Source organism: Ambystoma mexicanum, chromosome 1p (assembly GCF_040938575.1).
Source record: "Ambystoma mexicanum isolate Mex_15411 chromosome 1p, UKY_AmexF1_1, whole genome shotgun sequence".
NCBI lineage: Eukaryota > Metazoa > Chordata > Amphibia > Caudata > Ambystomatidae > Ambystoma > Ambystoma mexicanum.
This window is the reverse complement of record NC_090921.1, coordinates 1275902975-1275918888: the sequence shown is the minus strand read 5'-3', so window position 1 is coordinate 1275918888 and position 15914 is coordinate 1275902975. Positions and strand designations below refer to the sequence as shown.

Sequence of the window (15914 nt, the reverse complement as noted above, 5' to 3'; positions counted from 1 at the left end):
TGGTTTATTGGGTATTTATAATGCGCCTATGCACAAGGCAAAGGTCAAGGAGTACCTGGGGTGGGTACTGAAGGTTGCAGTTTTTTACTTTGCAGCAATAATGATTTGTTTTACGTGCTAAACACAAGGTCATTGTGGAAAGAAAGGAACATTAACAGGCATGTCGCAGACAAAGCAGAAACACGGAAATATATGTAAGGTTTGCGTGTGCAACTCAGATACAATAAGTTTTGCTGTGTGCATTCTGGTGCTCTTGAACTTTTCTGTTTGGGCATGCACGTCCGATCTGCAGTTTGGGTCAAATTAGGCTAGTGTACCTACATGGTGAGCACCCGCCGAAAGAAGCCATAGGGCACCAGATGCCTACCTCAATTTGTCATTTAGTCTGGTATGTGGATATGCTGTTTTTTCCTTTGCAGTATGCCAGACCGTCAGCATGGCAATACAAGGTTGCACGATCTCCCCCCACCCTCCCAGGGAATGGGGATGGACAGGTGATGGGGACTGAAGGATAATGGCAATGTAAATTACTGACTTGTCAGAGGGTCCATTACCAATGCAGGCAGACTGGGGGGCGGGGGGATTGTCCAGCACACTTGCAGTGTCGATAATTAACAGACTTAGGTTTATATACTATTGGAGATATCCAAGGACAATGAGGATCACTTCAGGTTGTCTCTAGATCATGGCCATGAGTACAGCAGATGTGCATCGATTTTTTTGGTATGGAGCACCCCAACTGAGCCTGTCAGTGGTAAAGTGGGGTGGATGCATTAGTGCACGACAATGAGAGATTTTGGTTAGAATGCAAGCAAGGAAAGCATGCACATTGTTACCAGGTGTTCGGTTGGCCAGCAGGCCTTCAATAGCACAAGATGCTTTGGATACTTGGCCCACCTGCATGTAATTATGGCATTCTCAGCGCCAGGGCCGTTTTCAAAAATCCAACTGTGGGCTTTGAAAACCCACACGTTTGAGACCGTAAGACACTTCACCCCCACAATAAGGCTGTGCAATTTGAGCATTGGGTAGCGTTGACAGTGGTCCATGGGGGTGTACACACCTGCCTCCCGAACTCAACAGGCACCACAAGGTGGAGGGACCTCCGGGACAGCCAGTTTTAGTTACAATGTAAGAATGGAAAGTGATTTTAAGTGCAATGGTAATTTTGCAAATATGGTCTTAGCCTCAGGTCACACTCTGGAGTGGGAGGTATGCTCTGGTACAGGGGGCCCGGGTGCCACAGGGCCTTGCAATAGCTATTAGTACGGGATACAGGAATGCTGGGAAATGTGAGCAGAGAAAGCATGTGGCGACCTAGGGTTAGAACACCAGCAGGTACGATGGGAAAAGTTTACATTATGAATCAGGCCAGTTATTTCAAGAAATGGTGGCCAGTCAGGGAGTTTGCTCACTGGCAGAGCTAGTGAGCATTCGGGAGCGATAAGCCTGCCAGCAATGGTGATAGCGACGAGGGGCACCACAGGCGACAAGAGTGCCGCCCCCCCCCCCACTGGAAAAAAAAAAATCCCTCGAGTCACTGCCCCTCTACCCCCACTTACCCAGCCATGGTTAGATGGTATTACCCCACTAGGATTAATCTTGCGCCTCACAACAAACTGGGCACATTTGGTAAACAAGGGTGCCAAGAGGACACCCGAAAAGAGGATGGGGAGTAAATCTGGCCCGTATATGGAGCAGTGAGGGGGTGCTGACCTGGCGGTCAGAGTCCAGAGGTGGGCCATGCTCGCAAGAGCAGACAGTGATCCATCCAAAGGGTATGGGAGCGACTGCTGCCAGTCGGATACCAGGAAAGGGGGGGGGGGCATGTACGCACCTGGCAGTCAGATACCAGAGGATGTCTAGGAAGGTATTTGTGTTAACACATGGAAAACAATCTCGCAGGGTTGTGGTCACAGCACCTAAGTGGGCTGGCTGTGCTACTCAGACAGGGCATGTAGATAAGGTCTGAAGTTAGTGGAGGCATTGGGGTGCCACCCCCAAAGCATGGCAGTTAGGGGCAGTCCTTGCCAGGGAGGACAACCCTGGTTTCAGCCATGGGCGGTTTCCCGATGGCATCACACCAGCCAAATTCAGACGGGCACTAAGTCTTTAAGGGACAGTTGAGACGCCCGTCAACAAGATTCAGTGGTCCCAAAGAATTGTTTGACAGGGGCGTATGCCCACAACTCTGCAAACCGCAAGTGACAAGTGTCCCTGGGAACTTATGAAGATGCCCGACTGAGGGGCTACCTTATTAGACCAAGGATGTGAATTTTCTTAGGGCTGGGACTGACCTCTGTATTGCTGTACGACTCCAATAAACGTGATCTCGCTTTTCCAAATATACACCAGTTGTCTATGCTTCAGTATGTACATCTATTGCATGATGTTCTATGCGGCCAATGGCCCCGCCATGACAGATCGCTGTTACTTATAGATCAGAACACGGGCACGCCAGCGGGTTAGCTTGGAGGTATTTGTTGGGACGCAGCCTTTGCAAAGCTTGCTGTGAGGAATTACTATTGATCGAGACCACCAGTGTCCATTATAAGAACTTGGTTTCACGGTCGAAATAAAGACCATGGACACTCGTCAGTAGGTGGGGAAGCAATGCAACGGGCAGGCTGTAAACACTTCAAATCAATTTTTTTTAACTTGACGGGGACAATTGACAAACCACACACCAGACGATTTTAAAAACGGTGGGTGGGAAACAGGCGATCTTATTTTCCATGACCCATTTATCACAGCCGCAGGCCACTTGGGATGACTGGACACCCAAAACACCAAGTCCATTTCTACGAGTGTAGCACATGGGGAAAATGTACCCTGTGGGAGACAGGCCAGCAACAAGACTGGAATGTGCCAGTGGCAAAAGGGAGGATTCGGGACATCTCTGCGGATATAAATAGCACATTTAGATGCGACTAGAGCATGTTACTAGAGCAGCTTGCGCACGAATAGTATTCGTCTTGCAAAGAGCAATTGGTCTGTGGCACAATGCATACATGTGGCTGCTAGCTGAAATGTTGGCGATTCGCGCCCAGTCAGGGCTTGCAGAGATGCCTTCATTTACGCACCAAAAAACAAAATTAAGGTTTCTCGCATTAGGCCAGTAGTGTGCGTTAGCTCGCAATCCGTTTTCATTCAGAAAGCGGCTGAACGTCACGAAACGTTGCCTCAACACAAACAGCGACAAGAGTTTTCCTGAGAAACTCAGAACAAATGGCCCAATTCCAGCAAAATAGAACTTCCCGTTTCCATTAAACCTTGCCCTACATGGAAAGGCGCCGCTTTTAAAGGAATATTGCAGTGTACGGGTTAATCGCTGGGTCTCAATGGAAGCAATCTGGCACGTGTCAACTAGATGAACCCAGCAGAACCCAACTATGGGATTTTTCAGCCCTAGAGACTAAACAAAATGTCATGCCCACCCAAGTGAATAGTTGCACTTGCATGCCAGTTTTATGCAACGTTGCAACTTTTCATGTGGCCAAAGTATCTACACTCAAATAGAAATGCACCAATTGGACCAGAAGGTTACAAGTTAAGTAAATTGTCACTATGGGACAAGCACTAATTTATTTTGCAATGCACTAATACAAGTCATCGTTTTTGGTTCCATTTTGTTTATGTACTGTGTTCCATTGTCGGTGAGTGGGGAGATGCCGTTAACGGGAGTGTTTCATAGGATTGCAGCTTCAGACAGGGCCGGTTTGGTCCATACAAAGTAACTACACCCTTCACGTAGGCAAAGTGCACCAACCCCGTTTAACCAAGGAGGCAACCATCTTGTGAAGCAGAACTACGATCCTGCCAATAAAAGCAAAAACGAATTCGTGTGGAAGTGATGTCCAGAACCCAGGCTAAAGTGCTCTAAAACCCAGGCTGAGTAACTGGTTATGTTAAGGTACTTGTATAGCGCACCGTCACCAACAGAATTGGTCCCCCAGGCACTTTGGTGGATCTGCAAACAATGTGGGGTGGGTTAGTAAGGTAAAGAGGGGGTAGGATAGCAAGGGGAATGGTGTACTGTTGGCAGTTTCAACTCGGTATACAATGGGTGCTGGGCTTTGGTGAGAGATTTGGGCCTGTGTCAGTCCACCCGTGCTGTTGGTGCGGCATATGTTGTGGTGAAGTGCATGTGGCTTGTGCGAGAGATGGTTGAGTGAGATAAGTATACAGAGATTGAGCTTATATTGGTTAGTGGGTTATATGACATTCAGCACGCTAACATTCTGTCCAAGTATAGCCCTCGCCAACCTATCTAGATCGGTGCAGGCCAATGTTCTAAATTCTAGGTGTGGCATAAGCCAACATTGACCGTTTTATCCAGATGTGATGCAGGTAGGTGTTTAGAATTCATCTAAGTATAGCGCCTATTGAACTAGACAGTTATGTTAGAATATGGAATTGTTCCAATTATGCCTTGTGTTAAGTCTGTCATGGGAGGTAAGATAGTGGCAAGGGCTTTCTGGAGTAGAGCAATTGCTCTACACCCCACCCATGCCACACAGTTGTTGGTCTGTTAACTGTTTGCTTCCCCTGCTGACACCGGCAGACATCTTGGAGCCACCCTTTGCCTTGGGGCCCTTAGCTGCAGGGGCTGCCCCAACCGGCCAATCAGATAATGGGGATGGCTAGGAGGCGGGATGAAGGGTAAGCAGGGACATGAGGCAAGCAACACTGCGGGCAGGGCCCAGGGGCTTGAAGAATACAATGCCCAGATAAGGCCCAAGGGGGTCAGGGCCTCACCCAAGCTCACCTGAACACGTGTGATATGAGCCAAGAAGCTACTTTTTTTAGGCACCAATACAATAAGAAAATACTGTTTCAAAGCACCCACAGGTCAGGGACAGATGGGGAGGGAAATACATTACACTATTTAATAAGAGGGGAAGGGACACATCCACTATGCCTTGGGAGGATTCAGAAGGTGCAAGTGTAGAAGTGAAGAGGTGGTGAGTGCTGTGGGGGTCCAAGCTCGAGGGAGAGCCATAGATGAAGTGCTAGGAATGTGCCTGAACTGTGGGAGTTGCCAAGTTCTGTGGATAGACAGGACTTGGGGACCAATTGGTGCGAGGTCAAGGCCCTGAGGATGCATAAGGGCCAAGTACACTGATTCAGCAGAGGCGAGGAAGAAAGGGATAGTTTTAAGGAGCATCTGTAATTTGAGACTCTCAGAGGGAGTACACAGAGGAAAGGGAGCGACACCCTGCCCCCATCAGCATGACACTTGGTGCCAGAGGAACGAAGTGGTCTAGAGGTAGAGTATTAAGTGAAAGTTAGTGTGGTCCCCCAGGTCCAGACAGCCTTGTGGGTGGAGATCTGTGCAGCAACCAGGAGCAGTGAAGACTTTAGTGCAGGAGATGCAGTCCCTGGGCTTAAGGCCAAGTATAGTCTTGCAGCCATATCCTGTATAAACTGGGGGTGAAGCGGCTGTTACAGTAGTCAAGTCCAGAGAGAACCAGGGCTTTACTAACAGTGAGCCTCTGAGGAAAGTGAGGAACCGTTAGCCAATAGTTGGATTTCTTGGCAATGTTCTGAGTGAGGATCTTCAGGAAGGCGAGAGCCAAAGGAGTAAGGGGAAAGTATCAGTTTTACAGGCAGAGATCATTGGAGGTGCACCAGGACTGGATGGCAGATAGGCAGTCAGGGATGACGGAGGGTCAGCAGGGAGTGTCAAGAGATGTGTGCCTTCTATGCAACACTGGAAGGCGAGAGTAGAAAGCCAGGGGGAGAGTAAAGAGCCCTCAGGGACACCATAGGTGGAGATGGAAGTAGGAGAGAACGGGCCAAGGATGACTTGGGGGGAGTGGTTAGTGAGCAAAGAGGATAGCCAATCCAGTGCCCGTTCGAGATACCAAGAGTATCATGACCTTTTACAAGCATTGGAATGGTTTACTGTGTCAAATGTCGGAGAAATCGAGAAAGATGAGGAGAGATGGAGTACAGACGTGAGCAGTTCTTCATGGGTATTCAGAAGAGCAGTTTCCATGCCTCTGAATGCTCATAATCCAGACTGATGGTCGGTGGCCATCAAGAAGTTCAGTGCCAGAGTTGAGTTGGGGCAAGGCCAGCTTCTCAAGCAGTTTCCCCAGGATGGATCAGAGGATTTTTTCCCCCTGTAGTGGGCACACAGGGGGGGGTCCAGTGCAGCAATTGGCGAGAGCCAATGTTATCCTTGATGGTCCTGGATGAAGGAGAGCCTACAGCTCTGGTAACTTGTTGTGACAGGAGGGGAAGGGGTAGAAAGATGTAGGTTGCTCAGTGTCAGTTGGAGGTAAAGGCTGCCGCAGCCACTCACTTCATTGGGTGGAACCAGGTTGCGACTTTTTGGGCAATCAGCAACCCAAAGATGCAAGGAGAGGGGTCAGTGACTTAGGGCATATGGCATTTGTAGTGCTTCAAGGCGCATCAAGTGTCCAGCTGTGTGGGTTGGCCGAGAAGGGAGTTTGAGGTGGAAAGGTGAGTGAAGAGTGGATGCAGAGCCTGGGGAGGAGTCAGTTGAATGTTGACAATCACCCAAGATGTTAAAGGTGGAGGAAAGTAAAGTGCAGAAGCCGACCTAGAGAGTACTTGGGAGGTGGAGGCTGGTATCCATGGTCAGGGTGGTTCGAGAAAACAAAAAATAAGGCAACTGCCATCAGTGCAGTGTGGTCGAGGCTTGGAGATTACCTTGAACCTGTCAGGGAGTCAAGGCAGTGAGCTGCATTGACCTAGTCTCATTAAGAATATCAATGTTTTAGGAAACTGGTCAGGAGATGGCCGAGCAGGCATTAAGTCACAAGGTGGAGGTGGTCAGTGCTTTTGAAGGTGTTCTGAGGTGAGGTACAGGGGCATTGAACACCAACCAGAGGGAGAGAAGGGGAGATGCAGGCGAAGGAAGTATGAGAGAAGGCAGGATGTGGTCGAAGAGGTTGGGTACTGAGCCAGAATGGTGCTGAGTGATACACCTATGAAGCAAATGTGAAAGGATTTCCCACTGGGTGCCAGCGTCAAACAGGAAGGAGTGGAGCTTAGGGTGTCCAAAGATCAGGATGGGACAGTGAAAACGGGAGTATGTACTGACATATGGTAAGCCCAGGGTTTGAATTCAGACTATCTTTTGTTCTTTTCCTGCTGTACAGAGATAGGGAAAGGTGATGGTGTAGCAGTTTTGAGAATATAGAAGGCAGCGGCTTAGCCACGAGTGGCAGCACTGCAGTTCTAACTAGGCCACCTAGTGAATTTAGCCAGAAGTGTCGGAGCAACTAAAATAGGGAAAAAATTACATTAGATGAGCATTAGTGAAACTATATAGTGGAATTCGAATTTAAAATGGAAGAGTGAACGCAAAGCAGATGGTGCGCTAGTAGACAAAATGCAGTGAAATTAAGTTAGATATGGTGGGGATGGCGCAGAGAAGACTAGGAGAGGTAGGTGTTGGAAATCACGCTATCATGACTGCAGGGGTCGTGGCAGGCCTTGAGCAGTTGCAGAGATGGTAGTCAGGTCTACGGGACTGATCAGCGAGTTGTGTCCAGGTACCAAATGGACTAAACATCTAAACACAATGGTTGCGAAAGTCAAAAATGATGGGGCAAGGCTTTGAATTTGGGGGTTGTCATGGTCATTTTAGTGTTTGGATAGCAGGGGTGCAACAATTTTAAGTATACTAGACTGGAGGTGCAAACTCGTGTGGGTAGCATCTAACCGTTTTGCGCATTACATTGAGACCATTCTAGTGCACCTTCAATCTTATAAATCTGAAGGCACCCACTTGAGTGCTGTGAGAATGTTGTGGTTTACACTCTGGCCCATCTCTACCAATCACACCCTGGCATCAAGATGTAAAGTGCCTTTAAGCCTGCATCTTTGCAGGTGCTAACAGTTTTGCATTTGTGCCACTTGCATAAGAAAACCTCACCATTGTTTACAGCTGCCACTTCCCGCCACCATGCCTGGGCAAGGAATGGGTGGGGACTGCTTAATGTTCCTACTGCTTTGGGAGCTAGGCAGCACTTGCCAACTCACTGGTAGCGATCTACTGCAGTGAGATTACCAATGCATGAAAGATCATTCCAAAAGTATTCAGGCGACAATCGGCCAACATGGATTTAGACCGTGGAAGTATTGAAAGTGAACATCGCATTTTAGGCGCTTGGAACAGCCAATTAGAAATGTCCCTAGATGGAGTTCTGTAATTGGTGTACACATGCGACTCTTGATGGTGACCAACAGTGGACTGCCCCAACGACAGCAGACAAATGCACGTACGAGGTGGACGGTCTTCCATTGTGAGTCCAAGTTGCACCTGAACAGAAACTAAACGCAATACACAGTTCACCTTTTATTTATCATGAATGCAACCATATAAAAACATAAGTTATGAAACAGTCACAATGTTTAGCCTTTGAGAGTCCTGTAAAAAAATAAACAAAACCACAATTGACGACTTTCCTTAAATCCAAATAATGGATTTGCAAAACAGCACAAAAGAAAAACAAGCTCTGAGGCCGAAGCCCCCAGTCTGTTAAAAACCTGTTAACAAAAACCAAAGTGCATCTCAGAACTGCCCCACTCCCCCCCATTCAATGCCGGGAGGCCCGACAGGTAAGGAGCAGCACAGTTCCACGAACCAAAAAGTGGAGATTCCAAGACTGATCCGCAGATCAGAACACAATATGCCCTTCCAGTCACTGGCAGGATTCAACAGAGGCTACCACCTTGGTGCATCAGGATGTCACTGGATTCCTGCGACGGAGGCAAATAGTGTATGGAAGCAGCCCATTCAGAAACAGGTTGACAAAATAAACCAATGAAGGCAGATTTGCCAGTTCCACTTCATTACCTCCCAAAACACCATGGCGTGGCTCTTTACAAATTACGATTGGAAATTTCTATTTACACGGGAGGGAATAGACTGGATTTGATAAAACTTCTAGCCATGGTTTCTTGGGCACATGACCAACGTTCCTCTGAAAGGCAACAGCAGTCGGGAGTCCTAGAAAAACCTCCCTACCCTGAAACAGCTAGCAGCGGGGTTAAAACAAGGTCTGCCATATGTGAAACACACAGCTAAATGTTTGAGTGACGTGTCAAGAACTACACATTTCTTCGGACTGGATCTCGGACAAAACGGTTTGCTTCAGTCACATTATTTAACGCATTCTGTAATCTGTGGAGCATGACACTTCACACAATTGTCCTTTGAAATCCAGGTCCACTGTGAAATCCAAGTCCCGCTAAAAAAAAAAAAATGCAATTAGCCACGGCATTTGTTACTAAGTGGTCAAAGCTAGTTATCTAATTTTAGATGTAGGCACTTACATTATTCTTGGCATTTGGTTTCATTCCAATTGTGCCAAATATCTCCTCGCCCGTTTTTACAGTTAAGTAGTCTTCCATGTAGAAAACGGTCTGCTTCCAGTGGGTGTATGGAGATTCCGGACCTGCATTAAAAAAAAGGCTTTAGATTGGAAAGGTTTCTATGAACTGCGGCAGACATGCAGAAAATAAGAGTCTTCTGGATACATTATACTCGGCAAGGAAAGCAATAAGTTTCTAATGCGGCAACACTACAGTCCTCGCCACAGAAGGGTGTGATTAGTTTTAACCCACTATAAAAGGTCTCGAGTGACGAAGCAAGGAACCGTACATTTTGGGAACTCCACTCCCCCCGCCCCCCAAAAGTAAGGGATTTATCTACAATGAAACGTGATCCAATCACAGAAGGTGGCCTGCCTCAAAGTTGAAGAGCTTGACATGTACATCACTATGGGTGGGTTTGCCCGTCCCATGATTCGGCAGATTCAGCAATATCCCACTCACTTGTCGAGAAACCAGTCCTCTTATGGCAACGTGTGAACTCTATGTTGAAGTAGGCCACTAACGCATGAATGTAGTCGTTGCGTTTCACTTGCAGACAAAAAGGAGATGTGAAAGTCAGGTCGTCCACTTTGACAGTATAGATGTCCACTTCCTGCAACAGATAAAGGAAACTCAAAATCACAGCCTTAATGTTTAATTCTCAAATTGCTGCTCGTGTGAAGCTTTTTAAGTTACCTTAATCAAGCAAGCATTGGTAACAAGTTGCTTGGGATCAACGACATCCACCAGAGGCTCCTTAATTGCCACATCTTTTATGCAGGCCATATCGAACCCATACACATTCTCCCACCCTGCAAAGAGAGGCAAACATTCAGAGATTGTATACATAACGGCGCAGAGACGGCACAAGTAACATTACAGAAAAGTACGCCCTTCACCAGTACCATCAGCCGAAGTTCAATCCAATTCAAGCTCAGGGGCAACGCATGTGTCTTGGAAGCAAGACAGTCTCTTGGAAACCAAGCTCTACCATCAAGCGTGTTACAAGTCACACATTCGAGGCTACAACGTGGTACAATCCCAATATTGTCTCGGTCTTCGGCTGGGGCATCCCTCTGAACAGCCTCCCTGCTACTAAAACTTGAGAACCACCAATGGTGCTCCCCCTGCCACCCAAATGCACTGCCTCTATGCCACCCATTGCACTGGGGTCTGTACCCAGTTAACCCTTTTCTTACGGCACTTCGACCTAACCAGTCCGCTGCCTTAAACCCAGCAGTTGTACTACCATTCATCAGTTTCTCCTTGGTCTGCGCCCTTTTCTCCCTTCCCCATGCACAAACTTTACCCCTTCACCCCCACTGACCTCAAGTCAGTTATTTGTAACCTCCTCTCCCTCCCCCACCTAAGTAAATTGTTCTACATATTTTCTCACTGGTGTTTCATGATAGTAAATATGCTTCTCTCATTGTACCTTGTTATACTGTAAAGTGATTTGGATTAAAGCGCTATATAAACAGAACATAACTAGGCCTATTAAGATCATTCTCCCATGTTGCCCTTGTCACGCTCTGAAACACCGTTTATGAGCGCGATAGAAATACCAAAACTCACAGGTCCCTGGGCTGCAGATTGTATTGTCTAATCAAGGAGCATGTATGTTTACACCCAACATGGCGGCAGAAAACTTACAGTGAATCTTGTAGTCCTTGTACTGTCGGTCTTCAATGGCAGTTACATACAGAGTGGCCCGGTCGGGGAATATCAGCCCATCTGGTGTCTGGGGAACAATGGGTAAGTTTTTAATTGCAGCCCGACCATTCAATAGCCTGATAAAGAACGCACCATGCAATGCAGATTCAGGAATTATGCCCCCCCCCCCCCCCCGTTTCAAATTTCCTCAAAGCGACCAAAGAAAAGTGCCTTGAACTCACCAGCCATTTGTCTCTAGCATAGATGACGGTGTTTAGCATAGACTCGTAGAAAAGGCAATATCCCATCCATTCACTGATGATTATATCAACTTTTTCGACTGGCAGCTCCACCTCTTCCACCTTTCCCTTTATTATAGTAACCACTGTCAGAAAGGAAGGGGGAAGTGTTATCAGGCAGGTAAGTGCAGACGTAATTTGGAGCAGGACCAATAGTTGCGTGAAAGTATATACCATGATCAAGCTTGTTGGCCTTCACAATCTTAATGGCGTAGTCTGAGATACTGGAGCATTCAATCTGGAATAAAAAGAAAACGTAATAGTGTCAAAGGCCTACATCCAAAAAGTCTAAGCACCTAGACCATCCCACTCGCATCAGGTATCAAGGCTTGGTATCCCATCTCCAAATGTGCACCCCTGGGCCCATAAGTAAAATTGTGGGCAATAACCAACTTGCGGCAGTTGTAGCTTTCCTTTAATCAATTGCTCCCTGCCCATCCGCACCCCTACCCAGTGAGAAATGTACAGTACTTTTCGTTTGTTACATGGCAAGGCATAATAGTTATCAGATTCAATCGCATACCAACCAACTAGCAGCCTAGGCAACCTCAGATGTAGGCTACTCCCATAAACCAGTAGCCAGTCTGAGATCTAGAAAGCTGCACGTTTCCCGTCCATGTATCAAGATGCAACTCTAGCTGATCATCCAGCATCAAGCGTCTTCTGGTATATACAATAGCGTCCAGCTTTTTCGAATTGAACCAACAGCGCGGAAAAAACGCGTTTTGTCTCGGAAGCGCAACACAGGTTGCAATCCCGTTATAAACAAACAATTCAACCTACAAAATACAAAGCAATATACCATGTTTAAAAGCGTCCGGGTCTACGTGTACATACCCCAATAACTTTCTTAGCACCCGCCTTTGCAGCAAACATGCAGAGTATGCCTGTACCACTGCCAACGTCCAGTACCACCTTATCCTTGAAGAGGTGACGGTTGTGGAACATGGAGTTGCGGTAGGTAAGGGTGCGCACCTCATCTTTCAGCATCTCCTAGAAGGAACAAAGGAGACATGGTGAAGGAAGCTACAATGTTAAATGGAGCAAATGTCACTAACACACCTCTAGTTGCCAATATAATCAAATTGGTTCCCAGACATCTAGAAACTACATCGGAATGCTAAAAAGCACTGAATGATAGCTTTCCATTGGCCCCCTACAGTCAAGATAACAGCATATTTCTCCCTTCACGACACCAATATCGCCACTATACCAGAAATCCGTTTTGATATGTCACTAGCATGTTTCGAAATTAGCAGAGTGGTTCAGCTCCTGCTTCTAGCTTACTACAGCCTGCTTGCCTGGCTACCACCAGGAGCGTCTTTTGGCTTGGGTACAGCATTGATTTTGAACTCAAATGGCATTTAGACTGGTGGCATGCTGGGAGCTACGTCCAAGGTTCCCCAGAGCTAGTGGTCTGCCTGCCGGGTAATGCCAGATACCAGGGGCTGTTTTATAGAAAATATAATTGTAAGCCATACTGTGCTAAATAGTCTCTGCACACAGGTGTACTTTATGACACCCACAAGGGTCATCTAAACCCTGGTCCTGGAAGGAAAAAACTAAGGGGACAAAGGTTGTGCCGCTCACCTAAAGGCTGGATATACCCCCACCTTCCCTTTTGTTATTCCAGTGTGGGCCGGCCATCCCCAGGCCCCCACCGTTTCCCTGGTCACCTTCCTGCTTCTGTTTGGCCATGTTTCCATGACGATCCTAGTCGGAGGTGACTCGCGGCTGCCCTCCCACTGTGGGGGTACCCTCTGCTCCACACCCTGCGGCGGCCCGGGGCCTAGGTTGAAAGTGTGGGCACCGGGCTCTCATTCATACCGCTATCTTGGAATTACAATGCATACCATTATGTTACTTTGAAACGAAGAGTGGCATAATCAGGATACACTATAAAACATGTTGAGTGAGGGCGTGGTAAAAAAAAACGGACACATGTATTGTAAAAGGTTACACTTATGCGAGACAGGCAGTAACTTGAAGCAGGTAGTTCTTTATTTTCCCCTCCCTCGCTATAGGATTGGCTCCCTGGGTAGGAAGCGTTGTAATATAGGCCCTCTACAGTCGCAAATCTGCATGCTTCCCAGTCATCTCCACAGTCATACTACTGGCACTTACTTCATGGATACCAAAGTGGGCGTAGGAGTCAAAGTAATAGTCCTTGGACGTCATCTCCTCTGCTGCTGGCTTGACAACATCGTCGGGCTGATTTGAAGAAACCTAAATAAGAAAACAAGTCTCAGAAGGTAGCACTAGGTCAACACAAAAGTTTCGGGTATGCATTGTGCTAGGGTACAAAATTAGGTATTTGTAACACTAGGGACCCGTGGAAAACGGTTTTAGGCGTGAGCAGGCCCTCACCACCAAAAAGGGCGCCAAATATACTAAGTTAGTATGTTAAAACCGTACAACAGGGTGCAACTAACATCACACCGCAATACACCAAAAAAAAGGAAGGGGCAGGCTGCGAGACGAAGGAAGCCCAAAGAGCGTGATGAAGACGAGCAAGGAAGCTGAGAGGGAAGTTAAGGAAATCATGCAGAATGAAACAGACTAACCAAAGGATTGAATCCAATGAGAACCATATTGAAACCTAACATAACCATATTTAAAACCCAAATCAGTATATTTTCAACACGAGGGAGCAGACTGGTGAATTAAAGTAGTGAATAGCGGCCACAAAGCTTTTTTCCATAATGGCATAGTAACATTTATTAGAGAGTATGAATGCGAAGGTATTGAGCAGAAAAGGCGTGCCATAAAAACTAGTGTTCGCCTGGGGAGCGTTATCGCACCATTCATTCCGCACCATAATATAATCATGGTCACGCTTGAACCACAACAAAAAACCGGTAAATACATCTCACGGTGAAGTTCTGGGGACTAACCCATTGACTGCACGATGCCCTTAAACGGCCAGGGAACATAATGATTATATACACTTACCATGCACTCCGCGGTCCTATGTTCACTGGGGAGCATCACCCACAACACTTCTAGTACCATACCTTACGCCCTCAACTGACAGATGACTGCCCTCAACCTCTGTAGGACCAAGGCGGCATGGAAGCGGTAAAGAACCCATGAGCAGGGCTTGCCATGTGAACATAGGGTGCAGAGTGCGTGGCAGGTGCTTCGCTAAGACTCTATAGCCAGGTTGGCTAGCCATGCATCGAAAGGATATTTACATCTTCCACTGGACTCCGCAGGCTCAGTCCATTAGCCAACTTGGCTACAAAGTTCTAGGAAAAAGCGACAGGGAAACAAACTCAATTAGCTTCATTCTCACATTGTGGCAGAGAGTGCGTTTATCAAGGCCAGGGACAGAAGTCCATTCATTCAGAAAAACTTTAACATCCAGGCCAGAGTAAAACGCCAGAAACGCGCACCGGCTACAGGATCCTACTCTACACCGATCCAGAAAAGCCAAGCGAGCTAGTCGCTTGAAACCCCACGTTGCCCATTGCAACCCAGTACACACACCAATCACACCACAAGATGGAACTAATGCCAGGGAGCTAGAGACAATCGCCGCAGTGTTACAATTGGGAAGATTGTAGGGTACTTTGAAATTAGTTAAACTGGAACGTGACCTTGACAAGTAAACGGTACCCATGTGGGAAACCCCGACATACAGGACATAATGGTAAACGATCCAATTGAACCATTACGTGTTTAAGCTCTCATGCAATCTTGAAAATAAGAGTCCACCGGAATGAAAAATAAAAAGCCAACATGGCTGCGTGTTCCACCAGACCAGTGGATGAAAGGATTTTCTGGGCGGGTAGAAACGTAACGGAGGCCTGGACCACTACAGTGTCGGTAACGCGAGATTCCACCACACCGTTTGGCTCCTTGAAGTAGTAAAATCGTGCCGACATGAAAAGCAAAGAGGCGACAAGGGAGTCACGGAGGTGATCATGACACCAACGGTTAGTGTAAGCAGGAGTTAATGGAACCAGATTCCTCCGACCCTTTAAACACCCATCCTCGGGACAATTTCACACCAACTAAGAAGCCCTCCAGCGGCCGCCCCAACGCCCGCTCGCAGTGCAAACCGCGCAGCTTAACTCACCTCCATGGTGCAGCTCCCCACCTCCGCCATCTTGCGATCTTCGGGTTTAAAACGGAGAGAAATGCGACATGCCGGGATGGCCTCTTTATACGCCTAGAAACGACCGATACCGCCCCTGAACTTAACCATTCGTAGATGCAGCCGTCCGTCCGTCAGTTAACTCCGCCTTCTAGCTTCTGTATTCGAGCATTCGGCCGTCCGTTAGGATTTCGCCTTCTTCAATTGGGTAGCTATTGTGATACGAGAACCACCCGCTGGTCACGTCACACAGCATGACGAGTTTGAGATTGCGACTTTAACTTCCGTAGTCTAATCCACCAGATCCCGCCTCAAATCATCCACAATATACCTGTAATAATCAGGTTTAGTTTATAGCATACTCGGGAAGTTTTTAAGTTTATAGCATCGTTTATTAACATAACAAGTTACACACAATAATACAGCCACGTGATTTTGAATTTGTAAAAGGTAAGGTAGTATGTATTAGAGCGATAGATATTTAAGAGGAGTGTTTGAGCACATATTTT

The 15914-nt window shown here is 47.2% G+C and overlaps 1 protein-coding gene across 1 annotated transcript; it reads right to left on the bottom strand.

Annotated features, from left to right (window-relative positions):
• Window positions 1-8322: 8322 nt before the first annotated feature.
• Window positions 8323-15597, bottom strand: PRMT1 (protein arginine methyltransferase 1). The gene is made up of 10 exons (XM_069605221.1): window positions 15388-15597; window positions 13431-13532; window positions 12144-12299; window positions 11481-11544; window positions 11250-11392; window positions 11008-11095; window positions 10051-10166; window positions 9817-9967; window positions 9316-9437; window positions 8323-9230 (listed from the first exon to the last, which is right to left on the bottom strand). Exons 1-10 carry the CDS (start codon window positions 15415-15417, stop codon window positions 9147-9149), a joined length of 1056 nt encoding a protein of 351 aa, XP_069461322.1. The 5' UTR covers window positions 15418-15597; the 3' UTR covers window positions 8323-9146.
• Between the last annotated feature and the right edge of the window lie 317 nt (window positions 15598-15914).

Excerpts from the sequence above, each read along its gene's own strand:
- PRMT1 (XM_069605221.1), bottom strand. The coding sequence starts at position 15,417 with ATGGCGGAGGTGGGGAGCTGCACCATGGAG. Across the intron at positions 9,438-9,816 it reads GAGGACTGGTTTCTCGACAA|GTCCGGAATCTCCATACACC; the intron begins GTGAGTGGGATA and ends TTTTTAATGCAG. Across the intron at positions 9,231-9,315 it reads AACCAAATGCCAAGAATAAT|CGGGACTTGGATTTCACAGT; the intron begins GTAAGTGCCTAC and ends TTTTTTTTTTAG.